Source organism: Hypanus sabinus, chromosome 6 (genome assembly GCF_030144855.1).
Source record: "Hypanus sabinus isolate sHypSab1 chromosome 6, sHypSab1.hap1, whole genome shotgun sequence".
NCBI classification, from domain to species: domain Eukaryota; kingdom Metazoa; phylum Chordata; class Chondrichthyes; order Myliobatiformes; family Dasyatidae; genus Hypanus; species Hypanus sabinus.
The window spans coordinates 48,749,740-48,772,326 of record NC_082711.1 but is presented as its reverse complement, the minus strand read 5'-3'; the positions used below and the strand labels follow the sequence as shown (position 1 = coordinate 48,772,326).

General features: G+C 41.6%; 1 protein-coding gene across 1 annotated transcript in view; it reads right to left on the bottom strand.

Annotated features, from left to right (window-relative positions):
• Positions 1-22,587, bottom strand: part of LOC132395447 (rho GTPase-activating protein 21-like) — a 197,236-nt gene that overhangs the window by 44,601 nt on the left and 130,048 nt on the right. Inside the window, exons 8-11 of the mRNA XM_059972072.1 lie at positions 19,767-21,855; positions 5,530-5,688; positions 5,233-5,329; positions 5,090-5,132 (exon numbers count right to left, since the gene is read on the bottom strand). Coding sequence (XP_059828055.1) covers positions 5,090-5,132; positions 5,233-5,329; positions 5,530-5,688; positions 19,767-21,855 — 2,388 coding nt within the window. The remainder of the gene's footprint in view (positions 1-5,089; positions 5,133-5,232; positions 5,330-5,529; positions 5,689-19,766; positions 21,856-22,587) is intronic.

The window sequence follows — 22,587 nt, the reverse complement described above, 5'->3', positions numbered from 1 at the left end:
TGTGGCAAAAAATTCCAGATTCACCACTCTCTGGCTAAAGAAATTCCTTATCTCCATTCCAAAAGGACACCCCTCTATTCAGCGACTGTGTCCCCTGGTCTTAGGCTCTGCTAACACAGGAAACATCCACTCCACATCCATTGTATTAAGGCCTTTCACCATTCAATAGGTTTCAATGAGCTCAACCCTCATTCTTCTGAATTCCAGCAAAGATAGGCCCAGAGTCATCACATCTTCAAATGACAAGCCATTCAATATGGAATTATTCTTGGAACCTCCTTTGAACCCTCTCCAGTTTCAGCGTAGCCTTTCTAAGGGGCCCAAAACCACACCCAAAACCACTCAAAATACTCCAAGTGATGCCTCATCAGTTGCAAAATTACATCCTTGCTTTTATATTCTAGTCTTCTTGAAATGAATGCTAATATCACATTGGAACTTCCTCATCACAGACCCAATCTGCAAATGAACCTTAAGGGAATCCTGCGCAAGGCTCAAGTCCCTTTGCACCTCGTTTTTTTTTGTATTTTCTCTCCATTTAGAAAACAGTCAACTCTTTCATTTCTTTTACCAAAGTGCATGACGACGCACTCCTCGACAAATGTATTCTACCTGCCCATTCTCCTAAATTGTCCAAGTCCTTCTGTAGCTTCTCTATTTCTCAAAACTACCTGCTCCTTCACTTATCTTCATATTGTCTGAAAACTTTGCAACAGTGCCATCCATTCTATTATCCAAATCACTGACATATATAGTAAAAAGAATCCGCCTCAAAACTGGACCCTGTGGAACATCACTAGTCACTGGCTGCCAGCCAACCAGAAAAGGCTTTACTTCCTGCCAATCAGCCGCTACTTTTTCAATGCTAGAATCTTCAAACAGCATAATGTACCAAATAAACAAAGGGAATCCTGACTATTACCTTGATTTGTTTTTGTTCTTTTAAGAGTTGTTCCAAACAAGCAACAGCCATGACTAACTGATGACCCAATTAATCAGAATCTTCTGTATCGTTTTCCATGGTTTAAAATATCTCATACCGGGGGGCATGCATTTAAGGTGGGGGGGGGGTAATTTCAAAGGAAATGTGAGGGGTAAGTTTTTTTTTGCCCCCAGAGAGTGGCGAGTGCCTGGAGTGCCTGTCTGGGGTGGTGATTGAGGCAGAATCATTAGACTTTGAAGAGATACTTAGATACATGAATGAGAGGAAATGGAAGGATATTGGCATTGTGAAGGAAGAAGCGATTAGTGTAGTTAGCCATTTGGTTACTAATTTAATTGGTTCGGCACAATATTGTCGACCGATAGGCCCATTGCTGTTCTGTACTATCCTATGTTCCATGTAAATATAAATGAAATAGGAGAGAACTTAAATCGGAAACAGGATCATGAAATGCCCTCAGCAAGTAGCATTAAAAGAAAATCCCAAGACATTTTATACTTAACTGAAAAACAAGAAGGTAACTAGGGAGATAGTACGATCACGGACCTATTAGAGCCCTAGGAAATGGGCAAGGTACTCAATAAATACCATTCATATTCACAAAGGAAAAGGATATGGAGGACTATAAGATCAGGGAGGGTTATGCTGATGTTCTAGAGGTCCTGGGTCTCAAGAACACTCATGAAATTTGTTCAAGAAGAGTGTTAAGATTATGATGGGATTTGTCCCAGATTACTGAGAGAACAAAAAGAGGTTGCTCAAGCCTAGAAAGCGATTTTTGTATCCCCTTTACTGAAAGATTAAGTCCCAAAAGTCATTATTGTTCCATTCTTTAAGAAGGGCAGTAGAGACAAATAAGCAAATAAGCACATTATTCGGCACAGCTTTGTGGGCAGAAGGACATCACAGCTTTGTGATGTAGGTTTTCTATAGGCTAAAGAGCTTTACATCAGTGCTGGATAAATTATAACCATATAACAATTACAGCACGGAAACAGGCCATCTCGGCCCTTCTAGTCCGTGCCGACGCTTACACTCACCTAGTCCCACTGGCCCGCACTCAGCCCATAATCCTCCATTCCTTTCCTGTCCATATACCTATTCAAATTTACTTTAAATGACAATACCGAACCTGCTTCTACCACTTCTACTGGAAGCTCATTCCACACAGCTACCACTCTCTGAGTAAAGAAATTCCCCCTCGTGTTACCCTTAAACTTTTGCCCCCTAACTCTCAAATCATGTCTTGTTTGAATCTCCCCTACTCTCAATGGAAAAAGCCTATCCACGTCAACTCTATCTATCGCCCTCATAATTTTAAATACCTCCATCAAGTCCCCCCTCAACCTTCTATGCTCCAAAGAATAAAGACCTACTGGAGAAGATCCTACTAGATTCAATCTACTCTACTGGAAAAGCAGAGACTTGTTAGGGATAGTCAGCATGGCTTCATGTAGTAAAGACATGTCTTACAAGATAGTTTTTTTTGGAAAGGATGATGAAGATAACTGATGAGGCACACAGTGTACATTGTGTACATGGACACAGTAAAACTTTTGATAAAGTTCCTCATGACCAAGAACATTAAGATCAATAGGATCTATAGAGACTTGGTAGGCTGGATTCAAAATTGGCTTGGTCGTAAAAAACCAGAGGCTAGCTGTGCAGGGGGTCGAACTCTGACTGCAGGTCTGTAACAGGAATCAGTGCTGGAATCTCTTGTTTATGTATAAAATATATACATACACAAATGCAGATGAACCAATAAACAAGTTTACAGACAATACAAAGAGTGCTGCAGTTGTGAATAATGAGGGAAGTTATCAAAGGATAAAGCAGAATATAGGCATTTGGAAATCTAGGCTGAGAAATGGCAAATGGAGCTTTATCCAGATAGGTGTGAGGTGTTGCACTTTGGGAGGTCAAATACAAACACAAATACTTTATTGTCACCAAACAGTTGATACTAGAGCGTACAATCATCACAGTGATATTTGTTTCTGCACTTCGCGCTCCCTGAAGTACAAATCAAATATAATAAAAATTTAAATTATAAATCATAATTAGAAAATAGAAAAGGGAAAGTATGGTAGTGCAAGTCAGGTCCAGATATTTGGAAGGTATGGCCCAGATCCGGGTCTGGATCTGTTCAGCAGTCTTACCACAGTTGGAAAGAAGCTGTTCCCAAATCTGGCTGTACGTATCTTCATGCTCTTGAACTTTCTCCCGGAGGGAAGTGGGACAAAAAGTGTGTTGGCTGGGTGGGACTTGATAATCCTTGATTATCCTGGCAGCAATGCTCCAACAGCATGTGGTGTAAAGTGAGTCCAAGGATGGAAGATTGGTTTGTGTGATGTGCTGGGCTAGGTTCACGATCTTCTGCAGCTTCTTCCAGTCTTGGACAGGACAATTTCCATACCAGGTTGTGATGCACCCTAGAAGAATGCTTTCTACGGAGTACCTATAAAAATTAGTGAGGGTTTTAGGGGACAGGCCAAATTTTTTCAGCTTTCTCAGGAAGTAAAGGCACTGGTGGGCCTTCTTGGCAGTGGACTCTGCTTGGTTAGATCAAGTCAAGTCATTTGTGATATTCACCCTGAGGAACTTAAAGCTTTTGACATGTTCCACCTACGCATCACCGATGTAGATGGGGTTGTGCGGTCCGCTACTCCTTCTGAAGTCAACAACCAATTCCTTCATCTTGCTGACGTTAAGGGATAGTTTATTGTCTTTGCACCATGCCACCAAGTTCTTAATTTCCCCTCTGTACTCAGACTCATCATTACCCAAGATGCGGCCTACAATTGTGGTGTCATCAGCAAACTTATATACTGAATTCGATGGAAACTTGGCTACACAATCATGGGTGTACACAGCCTTGTGGGGCACCGGTGCTCAGAGTGATTGTAGAGGAGAGCTTGTCCCCTATCTTTACAGCCTGGGTCCTGTCTGTGAGGAAGTTGAAGATCCAGCTGCAGATCTGAGTGCTAAGACCCAGGTTCCGGAGCTTAGGAATCAGTTTATTTGGAATTATGGTATTAAAGGCAGAGCTGCAGTCAGTGAAAAGGAGTCTTACATATGCATCTTTATTCTCCAGGTGTTCTAAGGAGGAATGTAGTGCCAGAGAGATGGCAACTGCCGTTGACCTGTTGCTCCAGTAGACGAAGCGTCGGGATTGACTGGTAGGGTATGGTTGATGTGTGCCATAACCAATCGCTCGAAGCACTTCATAGCAATTGATGTTAGAGCCACAGGTCGGTAGTCATTCAGGCATGCCACCTTGCTTTTCATCAGCACCAGGATTATCATTGCCTTCTTAAAACACGAGGGGATCTTAGACTGAAGCAGGGAGCAGTTGAAGATGTCAGCAAACACTCCAGTTAGCTCCCTTGCACAGGCCCGGAGAACCCGTCCCAGGACGCCATCTGGGCCCATCGCCTTCCTTGGATTTATCTTCAGGAAGGCTGTTCTAACGTCTTCCTCAGTGACGATGAATCTTGATGCCACCAGGTCCGGTTCATTCAGAGGGGGCAGGACGTTAAGCGTAGAATACGTTAAGTTCGTCAGGAAGAGAAGCGCTACAGTTATTGATATTCCTAGCCTTTTCTTTGCGCCCAGTGATCTCAAATGTTCAAAAAAAGCATACAATAAATGGCAGTACCCTTACCAGCACTGATAGACAGAGGAACCTTGTGTGTCAGTCCCAAGAGATTTACCAGGCATTTTTTTTAAACAAATACAGAGAGTGGTAGGTGCCTGGAACTTGCTGCCAGGTGACGTGGTGGAAGCAGATATGACAGCAATGTTTAAGAGGCATTTAGAGAGCACATTAATAGGCAGAGAATGGTGGGATACAGTCCATGTGTTTAAACTGGCATCATGACAGGTACAACATAAACTGTGGGCTGAAGGGTATGTTCCTGTGTTGTACCTTTCTGGTTATGCTAATTTTGAAAATTAAGTAAATCAGGGAAGTAAATTGTTTTTTTTTAAGACCATAAAAAAATCTTCCTACCCAGGAAAGTTCACATTTACATTCTCAACATTTGTGTAAAGTATTATTTGTTACAAGTGTAACACCCTGGGAAAGTGAGAATAGACAAATGGAGATAGAATGCAATTTGCATTTTTTTAAAAATTACAAACCTTGTTTAGTCCTTTCAGGCTAGGCACTTGCTTCATTGATTTTCTGTAGAAAATAACAGTTTTTATTAAATAACAAATTAAGTCTATAATTAATTTTATAATTGTAATGCAAAAAACATTGCCTCTATTAATCAGTGACTTACAACTTTTCTTCTCTATAGTTATCTAATCCTTCATCATATGACTTTGATCTCTCAGTTTTCCCACTGGGTTTTGAATCAGTAGATGTTCTAATGGCTTCTAAAAAATGTGGGGGAAAAAATAACGCAAGTAAACACAAAGTATGATTTTTTCCCAACTCTCATCTCTTCATGCAACTGTGTTACTGAAAATCATGATGTGTACCATTTTCTAGAAAGGCAACTCACCTGTAAAGCTGTGTGGTACCTGTAAAAACTGGAACTTTCCAAATCCAGAATACACTACACATAAACACCCACCTTGGTCATGTGATAACTGGCGACGAATAAAAGGGGCTGGTTTGGTAGGACTGGAAGGTATTGCTGTTGTTCTAAGAATTTCAGAGACTCCAGCTGAAATTACTGCTGATGCAGGAATGTGAGCAGATTCATGATCAACACTGGGACTTGTGGGTTCATCTAGGAGTAACATTAAGAATATCATAAATTATCAGTGATTAAATATAGATTTGAAAATTTCATATTGATTCTAGATCCCTGTTCTGCTGAGACCCTAGTAAAAATAATTTACATGAAAGAAATGAGCCAAGACTGAATCCTCCTGACATGTTCCTGTTAGGTATTACACTATAGTTAACAGTCCAAGTCCATTTGTCAATCATTGCTGTTCTGATTAATGGTATGCCATAGATTGTGATTTCAGGCAGGGGCAATCCACACAAAATGACTGGCCGTGCTATTTTCTACATGGGACCATATGTGCAGCTTGTTCTTTCAATTAGAAATGTAGACAAATTTTAAAGTTATTAGTAGCAGAGTTAGAGCACCATGCACATAAATTCATAAAATGTGTCATCAATCTTGGCACTGAAGACAAATGAAAACCACTATACCACACACAATAATATATGATAAAATTGTTCAGGTTGCTCAACGACTCAAATGGTCAAAACATTATATTTTTTTTGCCCCTCTAAATCAAACCTTTTCTCTCCTACCACCCCTTGTTTTGTACTCAATTTAACATTATTTCTCGATATCTAAAATTATGAGATTTAACCCAATATCTTTGGATAAGAAATCAATACTTGAACCACTGGGTTTAATCAAATCTGAAAGCAGAGTTTATTACCGTATACATTAGAGAATGAGGCTACACACTGAATTCAAGAAGCTGTAAACTAATAGTGAGTTTTTCTTTTCTACCTTATGCTCCTACGGCTACTTATGGTATAGAGCAATAAAAACAGAATGGTAATGTAGAACATTGGCAGAAGTGTTTCGTGACACAGTGCAAAAATAAAAGTATCTATTAAATACTCTAAACAGAAAATAAAAAAGTAGTTTCCCAGACTTGAAATAAGTACACAATCTGTCTTCAATGAAATCATACTTTTGTCATGGTTTCTCAAGAATGAAAAGAGTAAATGAAAAGTATTTCTTATGTCTGCACAACATGAAAAAATGAAAGATAAATTCAAGATTTTATTGGAAAGTCATTCCCTGCATTGGGACAACAAACACAAAATGCTGGTGGAAGGCAGGCCAGGCAGCATCTATACTTCTATAGGGAGAAGCGCCGTTGGGCCAAGACCCTTCGTCAGGACTAACTGAAAGGAAAGGTAGTAGTAAGATTAAAAGTAGGAGGGGGAGGGGAAAATGCGAAAAGATAGAAGACAGGAGGGGGTGGGGTGAAGCTGAGAGCCAGAAAGGTGATTGGCGAAAGTGATACAGAGCTAGAGAAAGGAAAGGATCATGGGACGGGAGGCCTAGGGAGAAAGAAAGGGGGAGGGGAGGACCAGAGGGAGATAGAGAACAGGTAGAGTGATGGGCAGAGAGAGAAAGAAAAAAAAAGGGAGGGGGAGAAAAACAAAAAAAAAATCTAAATATATAAACACTTAAGTTACAGGAAAAGGCTGAACAAGTTAGGTCTTTATTCTTTGGAGCATAGAAGGTTGAGGGGGACTTGATAGAGGTATTTAGAATTATGAGGGAGATAGATCGAGTTGACATGGAGAGTAGGGGAGATTCAAACAAGAGGACATGGTTTGCGATTTAGGGGGCAAAAGTTTAAGGGTAACACGAAGGGGCATTTCTTTACTCAGAGAGTGGTAGCTATGTGGAATGAGCTTCCAGTAGAAGTGGTAGAGGCAGGTTCGGTATTGTCATTTAAAGTAAAATTGGATAGGTATATGGACAGGAAAGGAATGGAGGATTATGGGCTGAGTGCGGGCCAGTGGGACTAGGTGAGTATAAGCGTCGGCATGGACTAGAAGGGCTAAGATGGCCTGTTTCTGTGCTGTAATTGTTATATGGTTATACCAGGGATGGGGTAAGAAAGGGAGGAGGGGCATTAACAGAAGTTATAGAAGTCAATGTTTACGCCATCAGGTTGGAGGCTACCCTGCCGGTATATAAGGTGTTGTTTCTCCAACCTGAGTGTGGCTTCATCTTGACAGTAGAGGAGGCCATGGATAGACATATCAGAATAGGAATAGGATGTGGAATCCCTCCCCCCACATCTTTCCCTCCCCCCGCCTTTCTGCTTTCCGCAGGGATCGCTCCCTATGCGACTCACTTGTCCATTCATCCCCCCCCATCCCTTCCCACCGATCTCCCTCCGGACACTTATCCTTGTAAGTGCACTTACACTTCCTCCCTCACCACCATTCAGGGTCCCAGACAGTCCTTCCAGGTGAGGTGACACTTCACCTGTGAGTCGGCTGGTGTGGTATACTGCATCCGGTGCTCCCGGTGTGGCCTTTTATATATTGGTGAGACCTGACGCAGATTGGGAGACCGTTTCGCTGAACACCTACGCTCTGTCCGCCACAGAAAGCAAGATCTCCCAGTGACCACACATTTTAATTCCACGTCCCAGGCAAGAAAAATCTTCAATCATATTCAAGAAGAAGATGTTGGTAACCTTCACAGCCAGCAGATGTTGGTTTGATAGATTTAAGCAGTGCAGTCACCTCTATAGCATACATAGCTAGTAAAGCGGCTAGTGCAGACAGCAAGGTAGCCCAGGAGCTTCAAGAACTGGCAGAGCAATGCATCCTGGGTGAATCTGAGGACATTAATTTTTTTTTAAAAGCGTGTTGCACCAGACAGTCAGCCATTCTTGTCTGGTGTGTGGTGTCAGGATTAGTCTCATTTCGGATTAACTGGGTCACGATATGAACATTCCTGATTCAACACTTGTTTTTTTTTCAAGGCCGAGTGGCTAGCTCAATGCTCAACCCTACATGAATGGAAAGCGTGCTTGGGGTGGCCTGACTTGGATTCGAACTCGGGAGCCTTTGCTCCGGAGTCCAGCACTGATGCCATTGCACCACCAGCCAATGGAGAAGAGGACACACCAGCAAGAAACCTCACCAGAAAATTCCTCAGCACTAGCATCACCATGATCATACAAATTATGAACCAGTTCATCGAGAATGACCCTGCCTGGGAGCCAAGCAATAAGGCGAAGAGAGATGCTCTCAACATGATTTCCTGCTGCCGAGAACTGTATCATGAAAGGAAACTTAAGAAAAGGCAGTGAAATCTCGCCACCGACTTGAAGAAGCCAAAGTTAGAGGAGGAACATAGTCTAATCCCTCTAAGATATAACCACCACCTGTTTCCTTCTGCTGCCACTGCGAGGTGTCGCTGCTCCACTGATGTGCAAGTTAGGTCTATTTACCTGTTTGTTACTCCACAAATTACTGTACTCTATCATATATCAGGGTTGATGTTTTTATAAATCAGGCACACATGTCTATTTATGTGAAGTTATCATGACCCTGCATAGCACTGATTTACAATGCACCCCACCTCCGAGGAATGCATCTTCAGTATAAAGTGGGTACTCAACAGTTCACACAAAACCTTTAGACTATACCATATACTATCCAAATAGTTAACTCCTCAGATCACTTATATTTCATAGAAAATTACCCCAGGTAAGCTGCTCTCATAACTACACTGGCAATAACCCCATAAATTCATATTATGTTCTCGCTTATGGTATCGCATGCTTCTTTTTTAAAACCTGGTGACCAAAGCTTTAAAGAGTAACTTAATTTCACTGTGACTTTACTGATTTTGCATGATGTATGTAAACTAATTATACAATTTTTCACTGGACAAGAAAAAGAATGAAAGTGACATATGACATGCTTACTTTCATCAGATAGGGCTTTGAGTACAAGGGTTGAGACGTCATGTTACAACTGTTAGGATGTTGCCCATACTGCACCTGGGATAGAGTGTGTGGAGTTCAATACTCCAGACTATAAAGAGATAGTGATTAAACCTGTGAACGTGTAGAAAACATTCCACAAGGATGTTGCCAGGGCTTGAGGGCTCAAGTCATCAAGATGGCGAAGTGGATCTGAAGTGGACATCCAACGCGGACACTCTTATCAAAAAGGCTCAGCAGAGGTTGTATTTCCCAAGTCAACTTAGGAAGTACAACCTGCCTCAGGAGCTGCTGATACAATTCTATTCAGGAATAATCCAATCTGTTCTCTGTTCGTCCATCACTGTCTGGTTTGGATCAGCTACCAAACAAGACAAGAAGAAAGAACCGTCAGGACTGCGGAATGGATTATTGGTGTGAAGCTGCCCTCGATCCAGGACTTATATGCATCCAGAGTCAGGAAGCAAGCAAGCAGCATTATTGTAGACCCATCACACCCTGGACATCACCTGTTCCAACTCCTTCCTTCTGGTAGGTGCTTTAGATCACTGTATGCTAGGACAAATAGGTACAAGAACAATTTCTTTCCGTATGCCATCAGTCTTATGAACACTTGAATTTTAGTCTATTATAAATTAAGTTCACCTGTATATTCAATGAGGTGGACCTCATTGTATATAGGTTATGATTATTTGCACTATTGTTTTGTTTGTTTTTAATTCTGTATAGAGAGAGCTCAGGGAAACCGGCATTAAATTCCCTTTATGTGCCCTCATACTTGGCGATAATAAAGGATTCTGATTCTGACTATAAGGAGACTGTATAGACCGGGAATGGTTTCCCTCGAGTAAAAGAGGACAAGGAGTGACCTAGTAGAAATTTATAAAATCATGAGGTCACAAAAGGACCTGTGGATCAATGTGTGCTATGTATATAGAATGAACTGCCAAATAAAGTGATAGAAGAGAGGAAATTTAAAGCATTTAGAAAACAGCTGGACAGAAATATGGAAAGGAAAGATTTACAGGGACATTGGTGTAATACAGGTAAGTGGAACTAGCTGGGGAAGGCATCGTGGTCGTCACAGATGAACGAGGCTGAAGGGCTGGATAACACTGGAAACTTTTTTCAACATGAGAGTAAACTGAGATGATGCATTCCACTTTGAAATGTATACCAAGACAATGGAAAACAGTTTGTATTAAAGAAATTCTAAACAATTTTTTTTGTTAAGAACAAGGATATATTTAAAATAATAAATAGAAACTAATTTGATTCAGTGTCATTTTATTAGTATTGTAGTATAAATAAGAGTGAAGACTGACTAATTGTCATCAGTTTGCGGACTGTGCTCTCCAAATAAACAACTGAAACATTTCTTGGAAAGATGCCAAATAGCTGCTCTTGTGACAAACCTGCAGTGCATTCATACAACAACACACACAAAATGCTGGTAGAACACAGCAGGCTAGGCAGCATCTATAGGGAGTCCTGATGAAGGGTCTCGGCCCGAAACGTCAACATCGCTTCTCCCTATAGATGCTGCCTAGCCTGCTGTGTTCCACCAGCATTTTGTGTGTTGTTGTTGTTTGAATTTCCAGCATCTGCAGATTTCCTCGTGTGTGCATTCATACTCCATTTCTGTTGTTTACTACTTAAAAAAACTATTTTTTCTTATATTTTCTGAATATATTGCTACACCATTTAGGACTACACTACAGAGCACATATTCCTCAATCTCTCAAAACACTTTGGACAGCATAGGTGCATACATTAGGATGCTCTTTATTGACTACAGCTCAGCATTTAATACTATCAAGCCCTCAAAACTAATCAATAAGCTTCAAGACCTTGGCCTCAATACTTCCTTGTGCAATTGGATCCTCAATTATCTCACTTAGTTCAGATTGGCAACATCTCCTCCACAATCTCGAGCGGCACAGGTATACCATAAGACTGTGTGCTTAGCCCCGCTCTCCTCACTTCATTCTTATGATTATGAAGCTAAGCACAGCTCCAAAGCCATACTTAAGTTTGCTGACAACACACATTGGCCAAATCAAAGGAGGTGATGGATTTGCATATAGCAGGAAAATTGAAAATCCAGTTGAGTGGTGCCACAACAACAGCCTCTCAATGTTATTGAGACCAAGGAGGTAACCATTGACTTCTTGAGGAGGAAGAGGGAGGTCCATAAACCAATCATCATCGGGGTGGAGATGGTCAGCAATTCCTCAGTGATATCATTTCTGAGGATCTGTCCAGGATCCAGCACACAAGTGAATTGACTTTATTACCTATATAAGAGCAAGAGGATAAGATGAGAGAGAATAGGACCAATCAAGTGTGACAGTGGAAAAGTGTGTATGGAACCAGACGAGATACCAGAAGTTCTTAATGAGTACATTGCATCTATAATCACTACGGAAAAGGATCTTGGTGATTGTACGGATGACTTACAGTGGACTAAAAAGCTTGAGCATGTCGATATTAAGGAAGAGGATATGCTGGAGCTTTTGAAAAGCATCAAGTTGGATAAGTCACCGGGACAAGATGAGATGTACCCAAGGCTACTGTGGGAGGCAAGGGAGGAGATTGCTGAGCATCTGGCGATGATTTTTGCATCATCAATGGGGACGGGAGAGGTTCCAGAGGATTGGAGGGTTGCGGATGTTCTTCCATTATTCAAGAAAGGGAGTAGAGATAGCCCAGGAAATTGTAGACCAGTGAGTCTTACTTCAGTGGTTGGTAAGTTGATGGAGAAGATTCTGAGGCAGGATTTATGAACATTTGGAGAGGCATATGATTAGGAATAATCAGCATGGCTTTGTCAAAGGTAAGTTGAGCCTTATGAGCCTGATTGAATTTTTTGAAGATTAACATTAACAAAGGTAGAGCAGTAGATGTAGTGCATGGATTTCAGCAAGGAATTTGACAAGGTACCCCATATGCAAGGTTTATTGATAAAATAAGGAGGTATGGGATCCAAGAGAACCTTGCTTTGTGGATCCAGAATTGGCTTGCCCACAGAAGGCAGATCGGCTGTAGATGGGTCATATTCGGCATGGAGGTCGGTCACCAGTGGTGTGCCTCAGGGATCTGTTCTGGGACCCCTGCTCTTCATGATTTTTATAAATGACCTTGATGAAGAAGTGGAAGGATGGTTAGTAAATTTGCTGATGACACAAAGGTTAGGGGTGTTGTGAATAGTGTGGAGGGCTGTCAGAGGTTACAGGGGGACATTAATAGGATGCAAAACTGGGCTAAGAAGCGGCAGATGGATTTCAACTCAGATAAGTGTGAGGTGATTCATTTTGGTAGGTCAAGTATGATGAAAGAATATAGTATTAATGGTAAGACACTTAGCAGTGTGGAGGATCAGAAAGATCTTGGGATCCGAATCCATAGGACACTCAAAGCTGCTGAGCAGGTTGACCAGTGGTTAAGAAGGCATCCGGTGCATTGGCCTTCATCAATCATGGGATTGAGTTCAGGAGCCAAGAGCTACTGTTGCAGATATATAGGGGCCTGATCAGACCCTACTTGGAGTACTGTGCTCAGTTCTGGTCATCTCACTATAAGAAGGATGTGGAAACCAAAGAAAGGGTGCAGAGGAGATTTACAAGGATGTTGCCTGGATTGGGGAGCATGCCTTAAGAGAATAAATTGAGTGAACTCGGCCTTTTCTCCTTGCAGAGACGGAGGATGAGAGGTGACCTGATAGAGCTGTATAACATGATGAGAGACATTGATAGTGTGGATAGTCAGAGGTTTTTTTGCAGAACTGGAATGGCTAGCACAAAAGGGCACAGTTTTAAGGTGCTTGGAGGTAGGTAAGAGGAGATGTCAGGGGTAAGTTTTTTTTTAAAAACTCAGAGAGTGGTGAGTGAGTGGAATGGGCTGCCAGCGACGGTGGTGGAGGCAGATATGAAAGCGTCTTTTAAGAGACTCCTGGACAAGTACATGGAGCTCAGAAAAATCGAGGGTTATGAGTAACCCTAGGTAATTTCTCAGGTAAGGGCATGTTTGGCACAGCTTTGTGAGCCGAAGAGCCTGTATTGTGCTGTTTCTACCCTTCATGTACGAGGAGTAAAAATCTTTACATTGCGTGTCCATCTAAATGTGCAATGTGCAATTTATAGTAAGTTATAATAAATATTATGTACAACAGGAATAGTTTGTGGTTGGGGTGACTCGGTTCTCCAATGATCCTTCAGGCCCTGTCTTTGTAAGTGTCCTGAATAGTGAAAAGTTCACATCTACAGATGTGCTGGGCTGTCTGCACCACTCTCTGCAAAGTCCTGCGATTGAGAGAAGTACGTTTCCCATACCAGGCAGTGATATAGCCAATCAAAATGCTCTCAGTTGTGCCCCTGTAGAGAGTTATTAGGATTTGGGGGACCATACCAAACTTCTTCAACCGTCTGAAGTGAAAGAGGTGCTGTTGTGCCTTTCTCACCACACAGCCGATATGTACAGACCACATGAGGTCCTCAGTGATGTTTATGCCGAGGAACTTAAAGCTGTTCACCCTCTCAACCCCAGATCCATTGATGTCAAAGGGGGCTAGCCTGTCTCCATTCCTCCTGTAATCCACAACCAGCTCCTTTGTTTTTGCGATATTGAGGGAGAGGTTGTTTTCTTGACACCAATGTGTCAGGGTCATGACTTCTTCTCTGTAGGCCGTCTCATTATTATTTGAGATTTGGCCAATCAATGTAGTGTCATCAGCAAATTTAATGAGCAGACTGGAGCTGTGGATGGCGACACAGTCTGGGTATGCAGAGAGTAAAGGAGGGAGCTTAGAACACAGCCCTTAGGGGTACCTGTGTTGAGGGTCAGAGGGGCAGAGGTGAGGGAGCCCACTCTTACCAACTACCAGAGATCTGACAGGAAGTCCACGATCCAGCTACACGAGGCAGGGTGCCATTGTGAAGAAAGCAAATCATCACCTCTAGTTTCTTAGAAGTTTGGGAAGATTTGGCATAGCATCTGAAACTCTGACAGACTTCTATAAATTTGTGGTGGAGAGTATATTGACTGATTGCATCATGGCCTGGTATGGAAACACCAATGCCCTTGAATGGAAAATCCTACATATAGTGGATGTGGCCTAATCCATCATGGGTAAAGCCCTCCCCACCACTGTGCACATCTCTATGGAGTGCTATCACAGAGAAACAGCATCAAACATCCAGGACCCCTATCATCCAGGCCATGCTCTCTTCTCACTGCTGCCATTAGGAAGGCGGTACAGAAACCTCAGGACCCACTCCACCAGGTTCAGGAACAGTTATTACCCCTCTGCCATCAGGCTCTTGAAGCAGAAGGATAACTTCATTTGTCCCATCACTGAGTTGCTCCCACAACCTATGGACCAACTTTCAAGTACTCTTCATCTCATATTCTCAATATTTATTGTTTACTTATTATTTTTTATTTTGTATTTTCAGAGTTTGTTGTCTTTTGCACATTGGCTGTTTGTCTGTCCTCGAGTACGGTCTTTTGTTAATTCTATTAAGTTTCTTGGATTTTCCACAAGGAAACTAGTCTCAGGAAAGAATATGGTAACATATATGTACTTTGATAATACAATTTCTCTGAACTTTAAACTTGATCCTTTAGTCTGCACAGCCAAGGATAAAAACCTCTATTTGAAAAAGAAAGTCATATACTGACTGCTGCACACTGCTGCGTAGGAAACCTGTGCAACCCTCCTTGAAGCTGCATACTCCAGTGATGGGAGCATGGGTACAGGAATGTGGCATTTGATTGTCGGCTTGCATTAATAAATTATCCATAGCTTGTTATGGAATGACTACGTATGAACACTAGTATTTGGCTGGGATGGGGTGAGCAGTGTAGCCACTCAGAACTGAGACGTTGGGTTGTAATTTGGTGAGCATGCGCAATTGCAAATGATTGGCAGCCCCTACACTATAATAGACTGTCTGAATTTTTTTAATGGGATTTCACATCACCTCATGAAGAAGGTAATGGAATCTGTTATTTCCTTCCTCTTTTAGATACGTAACCATCCCTAACCACACATCGGTATATTGGGCTGGTTCCCATAGAGGAATCTGCCAGTCACGGAGAGCTGTGCAACCAAAGAAAGAAATCACTTCCTTGCCCTCTCTTATCAGTTAATGAGAGTGACTACTGGATCTAGGCTGGAACCAGTCCATACAACGGTTCAGATACCTAGAATGGCTGGGGTGCATCCCCAAGCACCGTTTCTAAGCACTTGAGTAGTGCTACTGATCGCCCAAGTCTTTCCAATGCCAACCCTCATCTGCTAATCACATGATGCCAAGCCAAGGCATGAACTTGTGCTAGTCCTGGCACAGCAGAGCTTGGGCCCCAGTTATTCACAATAAAGAAAACATTCAGGGTAGTAAGCAGTTAGGGTATCAAGTTGGTTTTTGAGACAAGATTTGTATACAGGATCAAGGATGGCTTGCTACACCTTGTTGACATGCCATCCGCAGTTTGGCCTTGTTATTTCAGAGAGGATGTTCTTGCCACTAAGGGACTGAATTTATAGCTTACTAGACTGATTTACTGGATGGCATCCTCATTAATAACTCTGCTGCGGTTAGTCCCAAGCCTGGATGTGAAAGGTGGAGGGTTGAGTATGGGGCTAGCAATTCCACCCCGTGAAAACCCAGAGCTACAGAAGCAGCAACAGAAGGTCCAAAGGCCTCATCCCTAGAACAGGAAGGATCTTTGCCTAGAAGATGTATGAAGTCGTGTGGTGAAAGCAGAGGCTAGAGGGCAGATCATCATTTGGACCAGGACAGAGAACTAAGGCAAGCTGCTGTTGGCATTTTATACCCCAGTAGGGGTGATGGGGTGAGAAGAAGAAGAAAAAATTGTGTTGGTTAGGCTACATATTTACTATAGTATACAAGAATGAGAGCATGTCTCACAAAAAGTTATATAATTTTAACAGGTCTAGATAGATTAGACAAAGGGAGAATGACCACTGGCTTGAAAGCCCAGAATTTGTGGTTACAATTTCAAGATATAGGGTATGTCATTTAGAACACAGGATTAAGATAAAATTCTTCAGCCAGAGTGAAGTGAACATGTGCAATTTGCATCCACAGAATAGAGGCCAAGCCATTAAATATATCTATGTCCAAGGTCATAGATATATTTCTTAAAAGCTACTCAGATCATGGGTGTGGTTTGGTGGGGGTTTAGGAAGGCAGAAACTGGGTATGAAAGTGGACAATCAGCCATGAATATGTTGAATGATGAAGCAGGTGCAAAGAACTACACCTTTTCCTATTTTCTATATTAATGTATTTCTGTCATTATATCCTACATAGCATATAAAGCTGTAACAGCACCTTTTGAGGTTTATTCCATTAATATCTCATTCCTGGGGATACACCCTGAATGTTAAACATAATTATTATTGAGTCATAGTACATGAAATTGATGAGCTGTATGTGCATGTGCTTACATTGAACAAACCTTCTGTGCTAATAACCAGGACCTGTTCAAAGTAGGGAAGGATTGATAAACCTAGATACAAGGCATTTAAGAAAGATGGAAAAAAGTAGTGCAAATCAAAGTTTTTAACTGCACCAATGTATTCCAGCGTTGAGTGGCCCTAATTCTCCTTCCCTTGTTTTCACTGTTATTCTCAATTATGAGTATCTGATGAACGGCTCATCAGAGAGATTAATATCAATGTTCAGCTGCTTCCATCACTTCTATTCCATTTGTCACCAGCTCCTAAGCCATCCCCAGTCCAGACTTACTTATCCAGTCAGACCAATTTCAAGCCCCATTCATGCTTTTCCCCTCAAATCACTGATCAGTTAATATTCTCTGTGGCTGTTACTTTAGTTAGTGTTGTTGATGGTTCTTTCAACTCAATTATTATCTTTGCTTTTTAAAATGCGTCATCATCCCTCTCTCCATAAAACAGTTTGATTTGAGGTCTTGCAAACTATGTTTTACATAGTTTTACATTTTTTACATTTCCAGAAAATGTTGCTGCCCCCCAATTCATTGTACAAAATTCTTGAAATTCTCATTTTTGTAGTTAGAGGTGCAGCATAACCCACCAAGCTATGCCATCCAACAAACCACCAATTTAGCCTTAGCCTAATCACAGGACAACTTACAATGACAAATTAACCTACTAAACAGAACGCCTTTGGACAGTGTGAGGAAACGAAAACACCCAGAGGAAACACACGCACCCAAAGGGAAAATATACAAAGAGGGCGCCAGAATTGAACTCAGACCTCCAAGGCCCCGAGCTGTAATAATGTCCCGCCAACTGCTATCGTGGCACTCCAAATAATTATGTAAAGCCTTTGTTTAAGCCACTCTGTTCTAATATATAGCAGACAAAGACTTCCCTTGTCTCATTTCAGCCATATCTATCCAATTGCAAACAGGGGCCCACAGCAACTCCCTCTTCCTAATCTGCTTTTTTCCCTTTTGGAGTCAAGGTTCCATTATTGAACTCTAGCATATATCACTTCTATTTGCACATGAAATGAGTAACTTCCTGTAGCAGGTTATCTAGGAAATGCAAATATAGAAACTTGATATCATGTCAATGGTGAGTATAACAGGAAGATGCCAATCGTTGGATATACACATCTATCCACAGATTGTTCCTTGTTTGAAGTTGGTGTTCTGTTACATGGAAATCTCAGTGAGTACTGTGCACTTCAGTTGTTTTACCAGCAATACTTGATCCTTTGGAGGCACAAGTGACTGCAAATGCTGTAATCTGAAGCAAAACTGAAAGAATTCAAAAGGTCAAGCTGCATCTCTTGCAGCATCAGCAAAAGGATGTTGACATTTTGGATGTTGGATACCAATTATCCCTCTGCCTCTGCAAATGCTGCCTGAGATCCTCCAGCAGTTTATTTTTAATTCTGATAGCCTTTGCTTGATTCCTCCTTTAAGCTAACATGGTCATGCTAGACCCCATCTCCCAGACCCTCATCTCTGGCACATCTGGTTAACAAAGGCACCTATATCAAACTTACTTGTTGACTACAGCTCCACCTAGTGTAATTCCAAACTCCAAACAAGGACTCTGCTTGCACATTTGCAAATAGATCCTTGTCTTCCAGACCAACGCACTGCAATCAATAAAGATGGCAACAATACCTCTGACAAGATTACCCTCAACATCAGTGCCCCACAAGGCTACATCCTTACTGAAACCTGGAACACCTGGCTCTGTAACCAAAGAAAAATAGCCCTTAACTCAGCAGTAAAGTGATCGGGGCACCGTCATGACGATGTTTCCGTAGCAAGCTATTCTTGTTTCGACGAGGCTGAGTTGCTAGCTCAACGCTTGACCCGACTTGGATGCGAACTTGGGAACCTTCACTCTGGAGTCTGGTGCCGATATTATTGCACCACCAAGCTGGTCTGTAACCAAATACCACTCCTAACTCCATTTTTAAGTTTGTAAACGTAGGCCAGATCTCAAATGATGACGAGATGGAATGCAGGAAGGAGACAGTGAGACCAGCATGGTGTGAACATAACAACCTTGCCCTCAGTATCAATACAATGAATTCAGAAAGTGAGGTGGAAAGTGGCCTTGTTTATATCAAAGGTGCTGGGTGGGGGGGTTGAAATCTTTAAGTTCCTTGGGATAAATATCACCAACTATTTGTCCTGGTCCAGTCATGTGGAAACCACAGCGAAGAAAGCACAACACCATTCACTATCACAATTGATAGTGAATGATCAGCCATGATCTCAGAATGGCGGTGCAGACTCGAGGGGCCGAATGGTCTACTTCTGCACCTATTGTCTAAACTTCCTCACTTCCTCAAAATTCTCAGGAAACACATTATGTTCCCAATTACTCTTACCAATTTTTATAGATGCACCATTGAGAGTAACCTATCTACATGCATCACTGCTTGGTGTTGCAACTTCCCTGTCCAAGACTGCAAAAAATTGCAGAGGGTTGTAAATGAAGCCCTATGCAGCCCAATCCATCACAAACCAACCTCCTAAGTCATGTAAAATGTCTAAGTGCATAAAAGCATAAATTTGCTGGAAATATTGGTCTCTTCTGCATTTTGTTTAGAACAGCATTTGTACTTCACAGTAAGAATCTTTCCAATTTCTTCCCAAACTGTACAACTACTTAATGGGAGCAATTAACTACAAAAGGGAAAGAATAATCTAACACAACCAATATTGGAGATATAGTACAGTGAGCTTTCTCAAAGCATTTCCCCCTAACCCCCCCCTCCCCCATCCAACCCCTAAATTCATTTATAACATACTGTGATATAGCAGAATAAGCTTTAAACAGTTTTATTTATTAAAAAAAATTTGGTCTTACCAATGAAAGGGATTGATGCTAATGAATCATCCTGTGGGCTTGAACTTGATGCCTTTCTCTGATCACCTATTCGCTTAATATTTACTTCACGGCGTGCATCATTAGGTAGCCAGCAGGTTGGATCGGTTGCCGTATCTGGTGAATTTACAGCCAAAATGTATGACTGGTGTCTTAGTGGTTGTGGTGTTAATCGACTTGGAGCATGCTTTCCCCTCAAAACCACAGTTTCTTTATTGTCGGAGACTTCCTGTTCTTTATGCCCAGAGGCATCTTCATTTTGTTCATGAGAATTCTCCATATCCAATTTTGATTTCTCCTCTTGCTTATTTTCAAGTTTAATTTTTTCTGGCTCCTTGCCCTTTTGTCTAACTGATGCATTTGCAACAGTAGAGGTAGCAAAGGCCTTTACCATCTTACTAGGCTGTACTGATGTTGGTGTAGGACATGATGCTGATCTTACTCCAACAACCACTTCTGCTGGATACTCAGGCACACTTTCAGCTCTTGCTCTGTGATCTAAGAGCTGTTCACATACATTGGCGTGATTTACCATTCTTTGGTCTTTTAACGCATCAATGCTAATACTTTGGGTAGGAGAGAGAACTGGTGGTGTTGCATAGGAAACAGAAGTGTTTAACGAAGAACTTGGCAGAGTAGTTTGAAATGACATTGGTACGTAAGACATGTCTTGAGGAGCTTGAGGTTGCTGGCCTGTAAAAGTAGGTTGGTGGTCTTTTGAATGCTGAGCAGGTTTTGTGTCTGTGGCTACCCTGCACCTTGAAGGGGCAGGACTAGAAAGTGTAGTATTTCGTGTTTTGGATCGTATCTTTATACTGTCAACATTGGAAAAACTTGGTGAAAAATTATTGTTCTGCGACTGTGTTGTACTACTAAGAGACATCCGAGATCCTGGCTGCCCAACGTGTCTGACAGGTTGCCGCAATCCTTCTCGAAAAACATGTCTATTACCCAGTTCATTAACTCCAGTGGTTCGGTCATAAATCCGTTTTACTCCACCATCAGCAGGATCATGTGACCTTGTTCCAATATCTGCTGCAAGAACATCTAATGTCTCTGCCTGTTTTCCAATATAATCACATGATCTTGTCCTATGGTTCTGTGGCCCAATTACCGGTGATGTCAATGCATCCTGTGAAGCACTTCGTGGCCAATCTTTCATTAAAACTGATTCCCCTAATCTTTCTTGAGACACGCTACGATATCTCATTGATGTGGCTTGGTAAGATCGGTCATGCGAAGTGCTTCGACGTCGTGCTGGAGCTGTAACATGAGTTGGCGCTGTTTGTTGATAGTCTGTTGAATTTTGAACAGCTGCTCTTAAACTATCCAATCTTTCCTGTATTGTCCTACTACCATACATGTGCAAACGTCTATTTTCTGTATACTCTTTATATGTTTTATAATTGCGCCAGTCTATATTCTGGTGTGAAGCTACAGTTGGAGATGCATGTTGATTTGTGGCTGCTGAAGAATCTGTAGTCTGAGGCATAGTCCTGCTGGAAGCAGCATCCTTACATGAACTATAGATTGTCTGCTTACCAATGTTAGTGGTAGTGGTAGTTACTGTGGAATCTTTTGTCCTACCACTTGTACTCTGCTGAACTGCAGTACTGGTCAACAGAGCTGAAGAAGCAGCATTCCTCACTCTTGGTTTCCCAGTTGTATGGTCAGTCAATTCATACCGAACTTCTTCTGTTCTATGAGCTGGACTTGAATGGTTAATTCTACCAGATGCAAATTCATCAACCCTCTCCGAAGGCACAATAACAGTCTTTACTGTTTCATTACAAACACAAACAGCAGTATTAGTTTTTGCAATATCAACTGGTGAAGGTGGTACTTGCACTTCAGTCCGATACCCTCTATCAGATGTAGCAGTAGCGTGTACTGGTCTACTAATTTGTTGCTTCCCTCGAGAAGGTTCTGGTGGTGAAACTTCCATAGGCTGAGGTGCAGATGAAGTGGTGTTAGTCAATCGAGGATAACAGACAGGTGGTGGCTCAGGGATGTTCTGGGCATTGCCTGTGTATGGATCATTGCCTTTTAAGTAGGCATCTTGGGAGTAAGCCTTAAAAGAAAGATATACTAAATTTCAAAATGAGAAAACACAAATAACAATTTCCCAATAAAAAGATAAATGGCACTTTACCATAATAGCCAAAAAAAAGTTAACAGGTATCTAATGGTTTTGGTTTCATTGTCATGTAAATTCAAGAACATGAATCCAAGAAATAGATCAGTTTTCCATTATGAATTTCACACAAAATGTTCCTTTGCTGAAAGAATCAAACTTGAAAGCAACCTGGAGCATTTGGCTTTCTACTGCCAACAATCTGTCGATTCCCATGGAAAGAGGGCATGCAACTTTAGCATTCAGTTGTGGACCAATAGAAGCATTTTTTCCTCAAGCCTCACTTTGCTCAGCCCCATGGCTAGTATCCCTACAACCCGACATTCATATCACCCTTTTTCCCCCATAATTACCACTCCCATTCAACAGTAAAAATTGGTTAACACATTCTTCTTTCCCCCCAACTCATTTTTATAGGAATGCAACAGCTGCCCAACCCTTGGGGAGTGGGAGAGGGGTTATATGTATTACTTAATCTACCTCTACCCTGCGCAAAGTTTATTTTATAATTCCAACATATTTAAGTTTAAGAGTTTACTGAAAAGTGCTGAATTTGCACCTGTAATCCAATTCACCAAAATACGTTTGCTCATGTTCTAATTTATCAAAAGAGTAAATAGAAGTGAGATTTTAAATATTACATCCAATTTAGAATTGCAGAAACAAATC